The sequence below is a fragment of the Diuraphis noxia genome, unplaced genomic scaffold (genome assembly GCF_037042655.1).
Source record: "Diuraphis noxia isolate RWA-SAM2 unplaced genomic scaffold, SU_Dnox_SAM2 contig0003, whole genome shotgun sequence".
NCBI classification, from domain to species: Eukaryota; Metazoa; Arthropoda; class Insecta; order Hemiptera; family Aphididae; genus Diuraphis; species Diuraphis noxia.
In genome coordinates, this window is record NW_028301713.1 from 29,269,109 (window position 1) to 29,291,076 (window position 21,968).

Consider the following 21,968-nt stretch of genomic DNA (forward strand, 5'->3'; position numbering starts at 1 on the left):
CTAAATTTTAAACTCAAGGAGCTAAACGTGATCTGCTGTGCATAAAATTTGCATGTTATCTACGCACTTGCAAGACGAAGGCATCAAATTCGGGTGTAGCGTCCTCTTAAGTATGAATGATTCCCGTCAAAACTTACCGATTCCCTCTCCGACCATGAACAGAAGACATAGTATGCTGGCAAATATGAGTTTTCGTCTAGCCTTCTCACTGCTCGATGTACTCTCTCGGTTTGGATGACAGTGTTCATTGACTGTTAATTATAAAAATCGATTCATATTGTTAAAGTGAGTGAAGCGTGTGCAGGGTTCAATATTATAATATCGGCTTACACGGTCACACTATAATTATTAATTATAATAATGATTGTTTTCGTTTCGAAATATCACAAGAAACATATCAACATGGAAATTACTTTCCTTTCGTTTAATTTGCGTTTATTTAGCTATTTATTATATATATATATATACCAACGGACTAAACTTTGAGCGTGTATAGTAGTAGCTTCAAGGATGCTATTACTTGATAGTGCCTAACTTTATCTGGTAGGTATATGGCCATATATATAAATGTTTTTTTTTTTTTTTTAATTTTTGAGAATTCATTACATTTAATATCTATATAGTTGCTATAAGTATAAAATATAATAGTATCAATATAATATATAGTGTATACAGGATGATTCGCCAAGCATGATCACACTCTTTTATTTTTTTAATGGTGCAGTTATTCGAAATCGGTTTTTAGGAATTTTAACAATATTATATAATAACCGAGAAACTACTAGTTAGAATTTTAAATCAGATTCATCAATATTTTGAAAAAAATATTCATTAAATAATTTATGGCAGACAAGGGGGGAGAGGGGAGTTCTCACTTGAAAAACAAAAGTTTGCATCTCCACGGGACGCTTTTTAAGTAGTACAAAAATAAAAACATTTAAAAAAAAACCATAACGTGTATTAAATGATTCCAAAATGTAGAACTTGAATGGAAATAATTATTAAACAAAAATGGGGGTGATTACTCTTGGTAAATCATCTGGTATATATTATAATATATCATATAGTTTGTATTATAAGAGAGAAAGAGTATTTATTAATATAATTAAAAAATAAAAATTACGAATTATTATCGTTATGCTTAGAATCTAAAAAGTATAATGAGGTTGCTATGGTAGCGTAAATCGATTATTATTAATCATCGTTCGCTAAGATACTAAGAACGTTAAATTGAAATAACTTAAAATTTAATGTTGCAACTTGCAACTAAATAAATTAAAATTATAATATTGCTGCGAGCTATAATATTTCAACTCATTTGTCAACTTAGCCTTAATGATACTTTACTTTTTCACAGGTCTTCAACTTTGTGTTATTTTACTGTTAATTTAATTTTCTATATATTGGACTAGGAATGACTAAAGAAAAAATTCTTTTTGCAAGCATAATGGTGTTGTATAATGTTTGATGTAAATAAATTGATGAAAATCAAACAAATGAATATAGCAACTTAATACAGCTAAATTAAATATTATAAATTCCGAAATTTCCTACACAAAACATTCGCGGATAATCTAGGGTGGTCATCCCCAAAAAATTGACAAATCGCATAAAATCGGTTCAGTCGTTTAGGTGCTTCACGATACACAAACACGATGCCATAATTGTTGCATAGGATGTAGCATGGTTTAGTTGGCCTGGTTAGAGTATAATATTATACACTTTTAATTTTTTTTTTTTTATATGTAGGCTTTTTATTCATTATCAAAATAGTGTTTCAATGAAAAACCTTATCAACAAAAAAAAAAAAAAACATATTATGCCTATTATATTACTCTAAATTATCATTATAGTTTTGTTTAATTCGTTTAATCTAATCTTTTTGTGTAACTGTATATTCTATTTAACATTATACAATAAACACTAAATTTTAATAAAACGTTCAATAGTATAATAAAGTGTTATTCTGAATACAACTATATGTTTTATTGATATTTTCTGTTACCAGAAACTGTTCCTAAATTTATTCATATAACTAAACTCCATTTCTTATTGGTATTACAATATCTAAATTATAGTTTATATAATTTATTCATCGTTCATGCCATTTTGTTATGTGACCAATAAAAAAAAAAAATTGTTTATTTCTATGAAACCAAAATTATGTTGGTTATCATTATTAATACTTAAGTGAAGAAATTTAATAGAATCGCGTCTCCGCACGTTTATCGATTCCTTATTTCTTTTAATGACCCTATAGACGTTATTATATACCTACCTGTATGACGTATATTATAAAACATATACATGTGTGATATTATATTGAATTAAGACGTAGACTGTGCGGTACTTACAGATTGTGATGGACGATTTTCCGTCAGTCGGGTCGGGGGTTTCGTGGTTGGAATTGCTGTCCTCGGTCGAGACCAAAGTGGCGCAACAGCCGGACGGTTTGCCGTGTATGCAGTACACTTTACCGGAACCGGTTGACGGTTGCCGTACAAAAGCTCCGGTCATCGTTGGTGTCGTGCTCATGAACACGTCTTCATTAACGGACCCGTACTTGGAACTTTCGCCTAACCTGAAAAAAAACAACACAAAACAATAATAATAATTATTGCACCATTGTTGAACAACACGCGCACATCGTAATCACATCACCGTTTATACTATAATAATAGATATAAGTAATATTTTGAAACAAAAAAAACCGTAAATATACGGTAAACGTCAATAAAAATTATATTATATTATTACAAACACGAAAAACTCGCATGCATAAATCGAGAATGGATTTAAAGACTAGAACATGCGTCGCGCAAAAAAAAAATACAAAACGGAAAATATTAAAACACTCGAAATCGTTCCTTACAGTGGAATAAATTCGTTTTCCATGGTGCATTAGGATCTAAAATTCACTGTGTATAACTTCAACCAAACCACTATGTATTATAGTTATGTTATTATTTTAATATGATTATGACCAAGACTAAAGAACATCGATATATTATAACGATAGAAGGAAAACTATGCGCACAATCGTACTGCTAATATAGCGTACCAGTCATATCTACGTCATGCAACAATCGAAATTTAAAATATAACATTATTAGTTTCGAGACAAGAAAAGGCGTTCAACAAGTTCCATTTTTCAGTAACGACTATAATATTTACCGATGGAATTGGTCCGATAAGCATTATAATATTGAATATATAATAAAGTGGAATAATATATATTGAAATTGTTTTCCATATTGTTATCTATACTAATTACGATGACACAACCCTGGAGGGGGTTTTGCTTCCACCCAACAACTACGTTGCTGTTGTGCTCGAGATTCGAGATTACAACGCACCTGCAATATTATAAGTCATTCGTACTATATTTATTCAGTATTATTTGAGATTATTTTCATTCAGATCCGTATAAGTATAACAGCAAATAAATCTTAGCAAATATATATTTACAGTGGAGCTCAAACATGCTTTATTAACTCGATGCAATATTTTAGTTACGTATAATTTTATAATAATTATCCACACATGAAAACGGCGACACGAATAACCTTTGACTTTCATTATCAACTCTGTTTGGCTGGTTCAAATATTCATCTTGAAATGTATCTTATGCACTTATTTAGTTTTTATTTTTCACTTAGATTAAAAAAGAAATCCAAATAATATAAATGTATAAACCTATACACTGATTAATTATAATTTCTACAAAAATAAATACGACGAATTATAATTTTTAATTAAACTATTAGGTATCGTATATCAATATATTATAATGTTTAAAGACTTATAAATTAAGGGTGATGACAGTGTACCTAATGTTTGTTTACTTTAATGTTTGAATAATAAATAACAAGCAGAAACTATGTCGTGTGTGTGTAATTGGATGACAATATTATTGTGTTCATGAATAAATTATAATTCGGTAATTATTCGTAAGACAGAAACGATATAAAAAATAAAAAGTCAACTTATGTTTTGCAATTCTTGTTTGACTTTGACAATGTCATGAATGTTATTATTGCATATTACTAATGAACTGCGTTTTTTTTTAACCAAAATAAGATAATTGAAACACTTGATGAGTAATAAAGTACATTTAGATTTTAGTGTTTTAATGAAAAACAACCTGATTATAAAAATCAAAAATATATAGTCATACTCAAGACTTATCCTTTATGATAAAATTTATCATAATAATACTTGTACAGTAAGTTGTTCATCTTAAGCGACTTGAGCCACTCCACCAACATCGAGGAAGCATTATAGAGAAAATCACCATTGATTTCTATTTATAATATTTACAACGCCATTAGACTTATAGACATACAAAAATAAAATAAAATATTATATGATGTTTAATAACTGAACTTGAAACCCTACCAAGACGTGTAAGTACTTAATTATACATTTATGTAAAAAAAAAATGAAAATTGAACATTATTTCGCTCATAATTATTTCAAAACTATTAGTATTACCTATTTTAAAGTAGCAACAAATATTTAAATTATAGACTATGGAATACTATGGAATACAATATTAAGTAGGTAAGTAAGTAATATTATACATTATAAATCATCTTTATGGTATTCAGAATTATAGAAAAAAATCATATTCAGGTGTACAATAGAGCAATTAGACGAATAAAAGTAGGTAGTTGATAGGTATATCAAATCGTTACTTAAAGCCATAAAAACATAATTGAGAGAAAAGTAAACGTTTTCAGTTAAATGAACAATAGAGGTCAGGCATCTTTTTTATGAAAATTGAAACAAAATAATTAGTAGATAGGTATCTTGATAATAATAATAATAAATGTAACGCCGGATAATAACCTCGTTGTTGATGCCTTAAATTAAATAATTAATAAAACAAAATTATTATTATTATTATAACAATAAATTAAAATTAAAACACCATATAGATAAATTATGCGTACCTATAAACTGAATAATAAAAGCAGAAAAGTTCGCTGTACATCATTAGGTTTTCAAAACTTAAGCATAATTAGTTCGTAATCAAACAATCTGAAATCGATTAGTTCAATGATTAGATCGTGCCATAGTGTATTCAGAATTTATTGTATTCGACATTGGGCTTAATAATCCATGATCAAATATTTCTACAGACATTTTTCAATTAACATTAGGCACTAACCTTGACCGGAAACGTCAACGTTTCGCTAATAATTGTCATTCGCATAAAGATTTTCAGAGGACTTTTGACCACCTATAAAATATAAATAGTTATACTAAAGGTAATTTTAGTTTTATTCGAAATTACAGATTCAAAAGACAATAAGATGCATTATTGTTATCGTAGTAGAGTTGTATAATAATATTATAATAAGTGACTATGGGTAAATAATTTAACATTTTACAAATAGGTATTTTATATTAAAAGAAGGTAACAGAAACCATGTAGATATGCAGTTTTATATACCGTACGTAGATATAATTATATAAACACAGAGTGATCCAGAAATTCCGACTAAACACTCACTAAATAAACTATATAGTTCTCTACCTATATTATGTATGTCATGATGTGGTACATGTGTTACATTTTAAATTTAATCACAACAGTAAATAACGATAAATTAGAAATTTTAGATAATATATGTATAGGCAAATAGGCAATACACATATAGGTATAAAATACTAATAATAAACTTCGATAAGACTCGTTTAAATGAATTACTAATAAAACTGTTACATAATGATTGCAATTTTACAAATATTCAATTATTATTATTGTTAATATTATCATATAATTAAAAAAAAAAATATTTAGAAACATTTTGTTTTATTAATTTTTGTATAAAAGTAATCATATATCCGCTATTTAATTATTTTATAGTTTGTATTAGTTTTAATAAAACGTATGCATCAATCGTAAAATCCATACAAAAACTCATGATGTTGAAAATATAATATTCCATTTGGCTATACAATTGACAATAGTTTTAACTATACTTTTTCAATCATATCTCATAATACACATTCCGTTTTATGTCGTACATTTAAATTAAAGTTGTTTCATATAAACTATGTACTTAATAAGTGTACCTGTATTCAACAAATATAATGTGAAAATATCTATTCATATAACTGTAGACAGATTCAGGACACGTCCGTCCAACTTCTTAGCTTATCTAATAACAATATTGTTAGAGTTAACATTACGTTTATGAAAATTAATTAACAGCAATTAACAGAATACAAATTTGCATCTCTTAATCGTCAAGCTAATTAATACTGTCGGTGAAAGCCTGCAGGCACGTACCTATAGTGTGATGAGCATGATCCCCTCCTTGAACCGTACAAAATGTCGTACATTAGTCAGAAAATATCTATTATCCTCGAGTTCTCGTTTGAAACTGTTGAAATATTTTAATATTAAAACGTTAAATTTAACTGTTTTATTGGTAACTCTTCGCAGGCTGTATGTTCAACTTGTTCAAATAAAACTATATTTATGTGTTTGAGTAAATTAATTATTAAACACCTAGCATCTGATTATTTCTTTTATAAAATTGAGTATTGTTCATTATTATTAGATAAAAAAACTTGGTTGAGAATTAGAATGACAAATCTTAGACTCTTGATGAATTGGAACTTTTAAATAAACAACACCGTTTACCGCAATCAAATCTTTAACGTAAATATATAATTGTTAATCAATTTATTGAAATGGTTAGAGATTTAACTATTTAAATAAATTTTAGTTTTATCATATTATATTATTCACATCAAATAAATTAAAATTTGAACTTGTATTTCAGCAAAACATTTTATATTTTAACTTTTAAGTGTTTTTAGCTAATAAAAACAGAATAATACCAAATACGGTTTAGTTTAGTTTTTTTTTTTTTTTACCAGGATGGTGTTTATCATAAGAAATAATAATTTTCTTTTATTCTTTAAGAATAAAAATCAAATTTTTAAAAAAATGATTAAAAATCCTATTAGATAATTTCTGATTTTCTAGTAAAATAAAAAGAAAAAAACACTGTCAAAATATTATAGATTTTTGTTCTAAAAAATGATCATCATGTCACCAGTTTACACAAATAGTTTCGCCACTAAATATCTGAAATGTTTTACCCGACCATACGCTATCATAATTATTTAAAATGGATCACGATACGATTTTTTATAATCATTGTTTTATTTCCCTTCATCTCATTATAATTGAAAAATACATTTAAAGTTAAAAGAAAAAACACATCAGTTTTATAACAACATAATATAAATAGGTAATTGTGAATTCTACTTAATTAATTTCAATTAGTAAATAATAATTATTACCTAAATATTTACTAAAAATATCAAATTGTTTACATTAAAATTAATTACATGCATTTTACAAGTTTTATTAGCAAATAAGTGTTTAAATTATCAAACTAAATACATATTGAAATGTGGTCTGTGAATGTATTAATCTTATTTCAAGATCTATCCAATTTACAAGAGCTCTCTGTATATAATTGTCGTTTATTATGATACAATTTATATGCACAAATATAAATGTTACCAAAAATGCCACTTCCTTGAAGTGTTTAAAGACTACTTGACCTTCAATGAGAGTCGAGGATAAACAAGTTATTTAAAAAGCACCATAAACTCAAAATGATAAGAAGATCTTATATTATTTTCACCTGTTTTTTTTCTTCAATTTTGGTTATACGATTAATATTAAATTAAATATTTTCAGTATAGTTTAATTTATAAATTATTATTTGAAAATATATTTATAGTATTATCTTCGAATTATAAATATATATACAAAATCAAGTTTTAATTAAAATTTAAAAAAAATTAATATATATTAAAATCTAGTTGTATAATTTTAAAATACACATTAAATTTATTTTTACAAAATATATAAGTATAACAAAAATTAAAAAATACTTGTGATTCTATCACATAAATCACTTTTCTAATTTAACTTTTTGAAGGGAATGACAACAAACATTTTATTATTATTAAGTTTAGTATTAAATACAGTGATACACCTTACCAATGTATTTGTATATCTAGTTCGTTTTTATATTATTTTTAACGTTTCTAACACTTATGTATTAGACATTTTAATGACAATATTATAAAGTGTATTACAAATACAAATAATATATGTTCAACACTTTATTTTAAAATAGGTAAATACAGTCTAATTTTAACTCTCATTAAAATCAATTGTTTTTAAATTGTATTTATAGTTAATAAACGACAAATGTGTCAGTTCCTAACGACATAATATATTGTACATATTTTATACTGTTCTACTCGTTACTTTCCTAAACGTTATAACTTCGGTTATGATTTTAAATAGAAATTAATAATTCAATTCTTCAAATGCAAGCAAACATTAAGTCTATAGAATAATTGGCTCTAAAGATTTTTCGTTTGGGATTTTAGTAAGCCAATAACAAATATTTGAGTAGGTACCTACCAATTGAAAAATAGTTATTGGCAAACACTGTAAGACACTCTGTATATACGGGAAAGTATAGGTATGAGATAAACACTGCATATAAACTTAATTGTATATATAATATACGCTATATATAGAAATTACTTAATTCATTATATAAAATGTTATGATCACTTCTAACGACTAAATGGTTAATTTGATTAATAGACTTCAATAGTTACTTGTATCTACCTATTCGTCAGTTTATCTGTGTTAAGTTCAATTATATTTTTCAATTTTCTTGTTTATCGTATAAATATACAACACCTACTATCTGTACTAAACTATGTGATAAACTTTAGTTTGTATATTATATTGTATGTATAACAACGCAGCTGTTAGTAACTAATATAGTAATTTTATTAGTCGTTATTTTGATGTCTTTATGAAAATAAGCAATAATTTTGAATAGCTCGATAACATAACAATTGCACATTATAATTATTAATCGCATATAATTTTATTGTAATATTATTATCGATCAACAGTGATAAAATGAATAGTAAATTTAAAAAAAATGTTTAGAAGTCGAATAAAAATAAAAACAAAAGACCACGTTTAACACGATAATTCGAGCTAATATGTAAAACAACGGATGACCACCTACATCATAGTAATGGAAAATATTATACAAATTTTTGATTGGTGTTTGTTTTAATATTAATTATAAAATCATATTATATACAACAATATTTGTTTACTTACATAGATTACAAGCGAGTATTGTATTTTTCAAACAAAGTCATAACGGTATTATGTCAAAAAAAAAAATCGAAGGTGTGGTGTGGTGTGTTAACACGGACCTACACACATTATAATATAATATATTATAATATATAAAAAATAAATTAAAAACACTTTCTGTCTTTCTTTGGCTGTACTGTATATTATAGTCACGTATTAATAACACGACAGACTACAGGCGCGATAAACAAGCGAAAATAGCCACCATACTGTATCCATGCATTTTATTGTATATACATACTATCAGCAAACAGGCCCTACGATTTTATAATAGTAATATCACAGAATAGATTATATACTCGTGAGAGATGGGAAGAGAGAACGTGGTGGTGGACAACGATTGCAAACAATATAATATTATTATAGTGATTTTGCGGTTGCGGTCACCGCTAGACGCCAGTACTGTCATCGATTTTTTTTTCTTTTAATATGCAAAATATTATATTATATTTTTCTAAAAAACTACACATTCAATATAAATCAAATAAATTGTTGAATTCCTAATCTCTATTTTATATCAAACATACTGAAACAAAATATATAATGCTTTATTTTCTATCAAATGTATTAATTTCTGCAGTTAACTCTGTATATGAAATGTTGATTTGTTACTAAATCTTTAACATATTGTTTTATACATATTATACGAATATGTAAGGATTATTGATGATATAACAATTAACAAGCTTACAATCACCACTGTAATACATATTTTATTTGTTAGTAACATCATAGCCTATTGGCATATAGGTAGTTAATATTAGTAATTCTCACTTTTTATTTTTATATAAAAGGCGTAACAGAAAAACCTGAAAAATTAAATACCTAACTTTTGTTCTAATCAATATTTAAAAAACAATTAAAAATGAATTATCTTCATTTTGCTGTTACTTAATGTGTATAACATAACAAAAAGACTTTGTAATTGGAATTTATTACATTAATTAAGACATTGTTATGAATATTTTACACATGGGTCGATGATCACAACATAATCTCATAATCTCATAACAATATACACATACAACATTATTGTATAGGAATACTCGATGTAAGCCATAGCACATAAGACATAAACATAATCATTTTCTAGGAAACTTTGAAACTTTGAAAATTATTACAATTTTTGATCTCTGTTCGATCAATCACATTTCATGCATAAAAATATTTTATTTTACCAAATGCATTCGATAAAAAATTTTAAAATCAAAAAGTACTTACTACCTGCACTTGATTTTTTTACTGTTATATAGTGATATTATCCATTCATTATTATTAACTGTAATTTATATATTTTATACTATTATATTGTGTATTATTTTTATTGTACAATAGTCATTAGGTAATATCCATGGTAAAGATAACAAAATAGTTTATATATTTTGAGGGGGGGGGGGGTTGAGTGTAGTGGTTAATTGAATTTTTCGAATAATTAAAAATATTACATTTAATGCCTTTAGAAATTAAATCTCCCCTAAAATTCAGTTATAAACCTCATCCGTCTGTAAATGCTCACCACGCCCCTCCAAACGCGTCTGCATTGTTATGGTGGCATGTAAATTATATATCGCAACGTCATTCCCACTAATAGAGATGCTAGAGTGTATTATAGGTATATGTGATACATTTTGGGAATTCGGCCGAAGCGATTATTATTTGGTCAGTAAATTTTGTATAATGGACACTGCTGATCTAGTTACCACGGCCGGATATCCGTGGTTGTCGACGTCTCTACTCTCTATACACATAAGCAGTAAAAAATAAAATGTAAATGTGCACTAAGGACGAGAGTGTATTATATATTTATGTATAGCATATAAATACATAAATAGGTATACATATTATAATGGAGTACAGTGATGGCGTTTGATTAGGCGCGGTTTTCGGACGGTGGTGGACTCTCGATATACAAATATGTAAACAAATTAAACGAAATTATATTATGCGTATTCAAACGGCACCGAAAAAATGAGGAAAGTGGGTTAGTATTTTAATAATACAAAATTATCGGACGTCGTGAATTCGAAGGTCTTGGCCGCCGTCCAGTTGTCGGGATGATAAAATATTATAATGATTTATAGATAGGTAATATACCGACGGGGAGAAAGCTATATTATTATAATGGTATTATCTTAAAATTATATTACTTGTAGCTTAACTAAAAAAAATATATTCACCACACTACTGCAAGACATGCAGGTTAATTGAGAACGATTAGGGTCGAAGACAATAACTAAATCTAGGAGTAAAAAATACGCGTGATCACCACTTATCGATTAGTAAAGGTATCGGCGATAATATCATATATTTCGATCAAAATTATAGTTTCCTCTACCTACTCAATTGCACCTTTGCAGACTAATAAACTGGTCACGCAGATGATTATATACATAATATGCTCCGGAACTTCTATAATAAATTCACACTTAACTGCAGTATGTATTTAACCGTAAAATATTTAGCAAGAGTTTCGTACATAATAATTTGTTTATTTTAGACAACAGATTTAAACCATGTAATTTGGACTATATGGAGCTATTTCAAAATGTAAGCGCACATAAAATAGCATTTATAAAATACATGAATATTTAAAAAATATACATACAATTTTAGGATTATAACATTAAATAAATTATAACTTACGTATATACCTTCTTCAAATACTCTCGAGCTAATAATTATATCATCAAAACATTATAAGACTGCAGTACCAGCTATATGATTATTATTTTTAAATTGAATATAATATATTATATCATAGAACACGCAATCCAATTAATACACATTTTTTTAATCTTTCAAGTAATACATTAATTCGTTAAAATGTAATTTATTGTGAGTAGGTACCTATTAAATTTAGAACTCAATATGCTTAACAATATCTAACATTTGGAAACAATGTAAGATTTTTATTAAATACAAGTTCAATATTTATAAAATGTTGACTGTAAAAAAATCAAAGCATAGTTTAAATTTTGATAAATCATATTGAACTCATTTGTGATTAGAAAAACATTACACATTATATTTATTACTTAATTAATAAAATAATATCAACATTTAAAAAAAATCCATATATTTTTTTGTTTTTCTTTATTATTTTAAGTATTACCAAGGAATTTTTCCTTTTTCTGACTCCCCTGAAGTTCAAATTTGCTACCAGGGATCTGAGACACCTCTATTTAATATGATTACCTATTTTATACTAGAAAAAGAGTATAGGTTGGATAATAATATAAACGCAGTATAATATTTATTATTATCTTGAGAGTTAGATTTCAGCTAGCACTACTGTAATATTAATTATATGTATTATTCTTCAAGCGTGCATATTAGCTTTTTTCATTTAATCACCAAGAAACAAAGAACATTCTTTATTTGAGCAAAATATATTATTAAGACTAAAGAGCATATCTAGTTGTAACATGTTGCCGATGTTGTCACTTTATAATAATGTAATAACCTGTAATATAAATTATTGAAAACATCAATTTTGTATTAATGTATTAATGACGTATTGTGCAGTGTGGCGTTTAGGAATGACGCACAATGGTAACGACCCTCCCTAAGAACTTTGGGTTTATTTGTCATTATGCGTTGTTAAAAACTTTATTTGCCTAAATGGGTTGATATTAATTGGTATTCTAATATGAAGGGCGAATAGTGAATAGTAATAATAATATCGAATAGCCTAATGTTAATAGGATATTGCTCCCCCTCCCCCAAGAATAAAGTTCAAATTCACCACTACCACTGCGGTATCATATAAAACCCATGATAAATATTTTCCAATCTGAAAATCGTACAAAAAATTTCAGGAAGTCGTGAGATTCAACTTCATCAAAAGTAATTCTTAGATAAGATAAAATATTGTAAGATAAAGATTAATGTTAACAATCATAATAATTGTTTAAAAATTTAATTTTTTTTTTATTATTTATGATACAGCTCCAACTACTCGGGGTAAATAATATTTTATTATAATTATTATTACGTAGTATAAAATACATTGCAAATAATTATGTAAAAATTAAAAAATTAAATATAAGAAAATCAATTATTTTTCGTTTTGTTCTTAAAAATATAATAGGTATCTAAATAGATCATCAAATACAATTATGTGTAATACAAGCGTAATAAACATTAAAATCATCCATTTCCAATATTAACAGTATGACTAAAAAAACCCTTACTGGATAGCTAAAAAGTGGGACCTCAAGGAAAAAGGCTGAGAGCCACAGCTAGGTAATAATCGTAAGTATTTAATTATATAAATAAACATTACCCTCCTTGTTTTAACTATAATCATATGATGTATTTATCTTCAAATGACAGAACACAAATAGAAATATTTCAATGAAGTACCTATATTAATTCATTTAACGATATAAAAGATATTAAACGGCACTAAATTTTAAAATATAAATTTGTAACAAATACCTAATTAAATAAAATAACTAAATTTAAATCATAATCATAGGTGGTTGCCTATGATAATATATGCTATGTTCTATATTTCAATATTATAAGCTTTTGGGATATTTTATGCTTAATGCACGTAGCCTTAATTAAATTATAATGACATCAGTTAATACTTTTTTGAGTTGTTTTTAATTTACAAACAAAATATACAATTATTCTATTCAGGTATTTTAAAAATAATTCTATGGTAATATTAATTTAACTGCAATATTTTTTTTCTCTTAAACATTGATAAAAAATATCTGGCTATCTAAGAATTTAGTTAAGGGCAACTAACAAATCCCGTTTTAATACCTATTATAAAGAAATTCAAAGTGTTAAATAAAACCACTTTACTTTTTAAAGATCTTATATACCACTCGTGTCAAGTTGATCAGCGACCAGTGTTATAATTTATCATCAACCAAAATAAGTACTTAGTGTGATAATTTAATAGACAACATTCATTACTTAATTAGTCTAAATTATCATTCATTTAATGTATAATTTAATTTTTGTGAAAACAAATTTTAAAATTATATTTACTCCCATTTGTCAATCATAATATTGTTAGAAAATATTAAAAATGTGAATACGTCATATAAAATAATGTTTAATTATTTTACAAAAACATTAAATTAAAACTATAGTCTCCTAAAATATTTTTACACTATGTTTTAAATTTGGTACTGTTTAAAGAAGTGCATATTGTAAAATAAATAAAATTTAAATGCCAAACCCAAATTAAAAACAATACACTAATAAAATGGCAAACGCACTGGTCAAAACAACGGACCAAACTCAATGAAATAAAAAACACAATCCTAAGTTGGAAAAATCAATATCTCAGCAGAAGAGAAAAAATTATTATAAATCGTCTCCGAATAGGCCACACAAGGATGACATATAAACACCTCATGGTCAAAGAAGAACCCCCTCAATGTGCAGCCTGCGGGGTTACACTAACTGTGAAACATATAATAACAGAGTGTTATCAATATTCAGAAGTTTTGGAGAAATACAACATTCCACCCTACTTGTATGGAGCTCTGGGACCGAGCAACGAGACCACATCGAACATGATAGCCTTCCTCAAAGGATCGGATTTATACAACAAAATTTAAACATATTGATAAAAAAAAAAAAAATTGTAACATTAACTTAAATAGTAACCATATGTAATTAGCATCATATAAACATTATAATATCCTTAACATTGTATCTTAACAAAAAACTAATAGCCTTTGTTGTTGATGTTTTTTTAGTTCAATAAAAAAAAAAAATTTAAGTGCGAGAATTTCTTAAACATGTAGGTATTATTTTAATTGTAGTTTTAAAATATAAGTTCTGTTATACAAGTGTTAATACTTAATTCCCTTAAAATCTAACAAACAATATTTACATGTGCGCAGCTATTAATACAAAATATCACTTACTATAGGTAGATTAAAACATTTAATACGTCATATAAAGTGATCAATTAATTTTCACAGTCAATTAATTTCTTAGAATTCAGACTTAAGAAAAAGTGTTTGACTGGTTTAATCACAGTACCCTGTATATTTTATGAAAATGTTTCTATATATATATATATATGATTGAAATACAATAGTTATGAATTAATATTGTTACGTATGTTATGATAATATTGTGTTAAATAAATTAAGTTTCATATTACAAGTCAAATATAACGAAATTAGTATAACAAATTGGAACAATTTAACATATCTAACAATAATAAAAGTGGCTAAACAATACCATATTTTATATATAATACCATAATATAAGGTAAGAAACGTTATTAATTCAATTAGGCACGTAAAACTATTGTAAAATAACATAGATAGGAATACCTAATTCCTGCGGCATGCAATCAAGAAATAGGGATTATATGAAACAAAAAATCTCGTTCGGGTTAATATTTTGTTTTAATTGTTTAACATAAAAAAAAAATATATAAAATCTATCCAAAATTTGTTTGTGGTATCAGCATACCCATTTTATACGTATTACCAAAGTATTATTATTTGTTCAGTATAAATAACTTAAGATTACCGATAAGCTCTTTTTCTCAGATTAAAGATTTATATGGTACTACTAGTAGGCTTACAACTAAATAATTATATAATAAAATAAAAGCTTAAAAAAATATTTTGTCAAACATATAGTAGTTATTTATAATTTATTATCAAAACTTAAGATACAATTTTCATAGAAAATACATTTAATATTATAATTGCTAAATTAAACTGTAGTATATTATACATTAATAGTGTACCATAATGTGATGAACTTTTATTTTTATTTCATAACTTTACATTATTTATAATCTTATTGTTTTTAAGGAGAGAGTAAATTTACAAATGAAAAAGTTGACACTCGTTCCGGATACATAAAACTCTCTATTTACCTATCTTTATAAACAGCAAACATAGTCAAATGAAAGAAAAAGTAATCCGTAATGCCACTATAAATAAATAAATCATTTAACTTTTTCTTAAAACAGTCACTAGTTTAAATCAAATTCCAAACTGGAAAAATAATACAGGTTATTTTCTTAATGACAAGTTACGTCATAAAGAATAACATAACTTTACTTAATATCAAAATATTAATTGCTTGTAGCTTAACTATTATGTATAAGGCAAATAATTAGTGTCTAAATACGTATAATATATCTGAATAAAAAATTCCATAATAACAGGAAACCAGAATAAATATTAAATTGCGCATTGCTAGTATGTACTTAAAATACGTAAAAAATATTGGTATGTTACAATTATCCATCTTTAAAATAATAAGTAAAATATTTTTTACAATAGACATTCTCAAAATCAAAATTTAAAAACCATTAGAATTCTTCGAAATATGCATATATACTTAATCAATATAAATTATTTTTAAATATTTGTATCATCAATTTATGAACTAATTTGTAGTTCAATTCCCATCGTTTTTTTTTTTTTGAAACAGAATTGATCGGATAAATTAGGTCCAAATATATCGATGTAAAGTTAAATGTAATTTATTTTAATGTTAAAAATGTATGCATTATTTTTTATCGTAAAAAGTTAAAATAGTTATTATTTACTATTTATTATTTAGCTAATAGTTTTGATCAAATTTTATTGAACACTGTTACCACAACCTAACCACATGTATGTCATACTGGCAAACTGCAATATAGATGCCTCTGCTTTACTTTTCTTATATGTTCTATTAATTTGATGTTAAAGTAAATTTATTTATTTTTATACTATAATAATACAGTTACATCACCCACACAAATAAATTAGGTAATATAAAGTTTGATTTCTAGTAAAACAAATGAATTAAATTGTGTTAGAAAATGTAAAATAATTGTTTTATAAAGTTCGTTTATCAACAGAACAATTGATAATGTTTCTCGTTAAAATATTGATATTTATTTAAAATAATTTATTCTTAAGCCACTGTAAAAATGATTTAATCACTTTTAGCTAACCATGTACAGCATTGTATTTTAGCGTGATGTACAGTGTAATAAAAAAATTCATCTAAAATAATTGTAATTTTAAATCTGAAAATACAACAACCCTATAAGACTTTTATGAACTAAACTGTTGATAATATATGATATATATAATATCATATTAAATATTTGAAACTTATGAGAGGCAAGTAGCGTATTTTCGAATAGAGTAATTTGTTTTTTGTCCACACACAAATATTTAACACTGAAATACCTTAAAAATTAACTAGTCTGGATGAAAAATAAAATCATGCCCAAAGAAAAACTTACGCTCCGCAGCACGCGGGTTGCAGCGCTGACGCAGCTGTCAATAATTATATTATATATTATCTAAAAAAGAAAAGATTGCCAAAAGACTTACTCGAATAGCAGTTGTATTCAAACGATCCACGCGGGATGATCAACGCGATTTCGGTCAGTTTTACAGTATAACAGCACGCCTATACGTGCCTATATATTATAATGATGTAATAATATGATCAGAATATAATTAAAACCGTGCAGAGAAAAAGAATATTATTATATTGAAAAACGCGAAATAACGAAATACTTTGGACCACGAGCGGCACACGCTACGGCGCGATATTAATCGAACATGATGATAATATATAGGTAGGTACACTAAGCGACGGAAAAACAAAACACAATTCAAACGACAAAATATATAAATAAAATAAAAAAACGTTTAGCTGGGCAGGTAAATGAGGTGTAAATAACAATATTATAAATCGAATTCGGCGACGACGGAAGAGGTGCGCGACGATGATGACCACCGGTGAAGGTGGCGCAGGCGAGACGACGGACGACAGTCGAATGAACGGGCGGCGATGCTCGCATTCTCGTTTTAACCTGAGTGGTGCCGCGCGCTGCGACAGTAATACACTGTGTTATTTTTCCCGCGACGATTTCTCTTCCCACCACGTGTATAATAAACGGTTTTTACGATATTATAATGTTGTGCGTGTACATATAAATCATTATTGTCGTTGGACTAACAATAATATGCAACGGAGTCCATCCCCCGACGACGACGACCGAAATAAAAGCACCGATTACATATTATTCTAAATAATTGTTATGCCCGCGCATATAATATAGGTATGATATATTAAATACGAATACGTATACACGTACCTATATATTATACCGTGTGTTCCCAATTTAACAATGAATTTATAAAAAATAAATTTATTCAAAAAGTAACCAATAATAAATAATTAAAAATGGTTTTATGCATTTTATAATGAATTGTAGATCCGAAATTGGTATTAAAAATACCGGTTGCTATTAAAAAATAATAAGTTGCGTTGCGCATGCGCGTACCGAGAGGGTTAAAGATTTGAAATTTATCTGAAAATGTGTATTTATATACCACTAGCTTGTGAAAAAAATTTGATTTACATATTATGATGTATAATGTATATAGACGCGATCGCCAGACGGTTTAGATTAGATATAAAAGGCAGTCTTGTAAAAAATATTCGAATATAAGTCGTGAATTGATCATTTTTGTCTTTAAAAATATTATAATCAGTGAGCGATGAATGTTTGGTTGTACAACTTTTTTAAGTATGTTTATATGCATTTTATGTAATTTTGTACTAGATATGTAAAAAAATATTTCAATAACATTTCCATTCTAGAGTTAGATTAAAATGATTTTTTATTATTTTTGATAAAAATAAAATATTTCAAAAAAATAAATTTCATGAAATTTTAGAACCCTAGACCACCATCGCCGCCTCGACATAGTTTATATTGTCACGCGTACATACCTATGTAGGTACCATATTTTTTAAAGAAAAAACTTATTCGATAGTGTTTGTCACGGTCGTCAAGAGTCAGGTTTGAACAGCGACAATCACCACCACTGAAGAATGCTTTCCGTGACACGCGTTTATTAGCATGCATACTACATATATAAATATTATAATTTTTATACGTAGATGTATATGTATTTTATTTTGATTATATAAGTATGTATATTGTATATGGGACAAATGCACGTATTGCGTAGGCACTTATATTGTAGACAGGTATTATTGTGACCGACATTTTCGCGTCGTTATCTATACGAAACATTAATATTCAGCCACTCACGTGCACCATTATAAATATATACATTCATAGTATTACGCGTAGATGCGGTATTATACAGTATTTTGAATATTATTATAATAAAATCAACGGAATTAAATGTATTCTAGGATAAGAATGCTTTACGCTTGCAACCAATTAATCGACAAGTCCGCAAGCTTTTTCGTGGTACCATTATGTTATTTTTATTTTATTTTTATTTTTAAACGCCTTACAGCTTTTAAAATATGTTACTCATTAATGAATATACATTATAACATATATATTATATATATATAACACATCGAGTATCAATAAATTAAAATTATACAGTATTACATAGTGGACTTCTGAAAATTAAATAATGCGCGGAATCGAAAACCTAAATTAGAAAAATAGTTTAACTAAAGACATAGCTCTCCTTAGAGAATCATCATCTAAATAATTTTTTGTCACTAGAGCAAGGTAGTAGTGGTCACGTGGACGGGTTGTACCTGGAATTTGAAAACCTATTCCAGCTATTCTAGATAACAAGTCTGGTAAGTTAATTACACCAGAGACTAAACTATTTAAAAATTTAATATCACTCATATTTCTTCTTTCGCTCAGGGTGGATAAATTGATTGCTATTAAGACGGGTTTATAGTCACGGGGTTCATGAAAAATGCTCATAGATCGAGAAATCATGTTCAAAAAACGATGCTAAACACGTTCAATTTTAATTATGTCACATTTGGTCCTTGTAGACCATACTAGTATACTTCAGACCCATACTCTACAATTGACCTAACAAGAGAAGTATATAATATTAACAAACATCTTACTGACATGACCGACACTGCATGTCGCCTTATAAACCCTAATGATCGCAATGCTTTGTCTACTATACTGTCAATATGAGATGCAAACAATAACGTTGGAGTAAAAATAAAACATAAATCTTCAACTTATTACGTTATCGATAGAGTAATCATATTGAATAATTGAGTGACGTCTCGAAAAATACATAATTTTACATTTATATGGCTAGCTCTAACCCAACTCTATTACACCAATGGACTAATTATTATACAGAGCGGTTGATTTTTCACGTAAACTCTCCCATTTTCCACAATTGTCCACACTCTACGATTTATCAGTTTAACAAGTTTATCAAAAAAATCGTTTAAACTAATTAAAAAAAAAATATATAAGTTTCTATTGCCACAGGATTACATTTTATAAATATATAAAAATTATCTGGGATATAGTATTTTAGTATTATAGTATTTTAACCTATAAAAAAATCCAATAAGCTGAATTTGAATAATTGCATTGTTGAAAGATAAAAGGAAGTGAGAATGCTTGAAGAATCTTTCTTTCTATACATAATAACTTAGATGATGCGCATGTACAACAATTAACAGAATCGCTCACACAATATTGACGACGGGGCCCGTTTCCGACAAAAAATTGGTTTTCTGATTTTACGCATAGCTGTTTTCCACTAAAACAAAAAAGGTATGATTCTCGTTTCCGCCAAAATTTATTTTTGTGAAAAGATGTTTAGCCAATCATTATTTGAGAACCATGTAAAAATATTACATATTCGTATCATTATAAATTATAATACAAGAAGATAATAATAATATATTAGTCGAATATAGGCAGAATTAATTTAGAGTTTTTAAATATTATACAATTGCCTATCACATATTCATTATATTTAAATATTTTGATATTTCAAATTAAAATTCAAGTAATAATTATATTATCTTAAAATATAAATTTTAATACTATAAATAATTTAATTAAATAGGTCAGGCTTAAAAAAATTACATATTAGTTTCCAAACTTTTTTGCCGAAAACGTCTTTTGGCGTAAACGGGAATCGCAACTTTCGTTTTTGGTGGAAAATGGCTATGAGGGAAACGGATAATATTGTTTTGGTAGAAACGGGTAACTCCCTAATGACGAAATTATTAATCATAAACATTTTAAAAATTCCTGCAACACAAAAAATTCAAAGGAAATTACACAATTTTCCTAAAAATTTAAACTATATTCTGAAATCACAGAAAAAGACATCAAAATTGTTATACATATATAAATATACATATATTAAACAAACATATATATTAAATTACCTGCATAAATAATAGAATACTAAAAATATTTATTACATCTAATTATTTAAAGTTAATAGCTGGGTGATAATATAATACATAGGTACCTATTTGTAATTTAAAATATAATATTATAACACTTATTATTAAGACTTAAGAATAAAAAAAACAATTTAACATACTTACATGATTAATCAAGTTTTTGTTTCAGTTATAATTTGTAATTTAGAATGTATAATATTGATGTATAATAATAATAATATAAATGCATAAGAGAACCATGTATCAAGATATCAAGATAAAAAACCATAACATTTTCTTGAAATTTCGAAAAATTAAAAATATATTGAAATTTACATACAGAAATAAACCAACAGTAAAAAATTATTAGAAATTGCAATTCAAAACAGTTAATACCTACAATAAAATTAATGGAAATATATTAAAACGTATACATTTGGGATCATGAGCACACAATAGTATTTGTCAGATGATAAATAAACACACATAATGCCAATTATGCCATATATAGCACATGTTTATCCATTCAAATATTTGTCTAACATTAGTGCACAGCACA

At 26.5% G+C, this 21,968-nt stretch overlaps 1 protein-coding gene and 1 pseudogene across 2 annotated transcripts in view; both read right to left on the reverse strand.

Annotated features, from left to right (window-relative positions):
• The window catches only part of LOC107172446 (proton-coupled zinc antiporter SLC30A2-like), a 38,325-nt gene that overhangs the window by 5,437 nt on the left and 10,920 nt on the right, over positions 1-21,968 (reverse strand). Inside the window, exons 1-3 of one of the 2 annotated variants that reach the window (XM_089223023.1) lie at positions 4,956-5,011; positions 2,355-2,581; positions 138-251 (exon numbers count right to left, since the gene is read on the reverse strand). In XM_089223023.1, the coding sequence (XP_089079149.1) occupies positions 138-251; positions 2,355-2,581; positions 4,956-4,999 (385 nt within the window). In that variant the 5' untranslated portion in view covers positions 5,000-5,011. Of the gene's footprint in view, positions 1-137; positions 252-2,354; positions 2,582-4,955; positions 5,012-21,968 lie in introns of those variants that run through there. The other variant, XM_089223022.1, reaches the window with a different exon arrangement.
• LOC149057182 (uncharacterized) lies at positions 19,671-20,291 on the reverse strand (annotated as a pseudogene).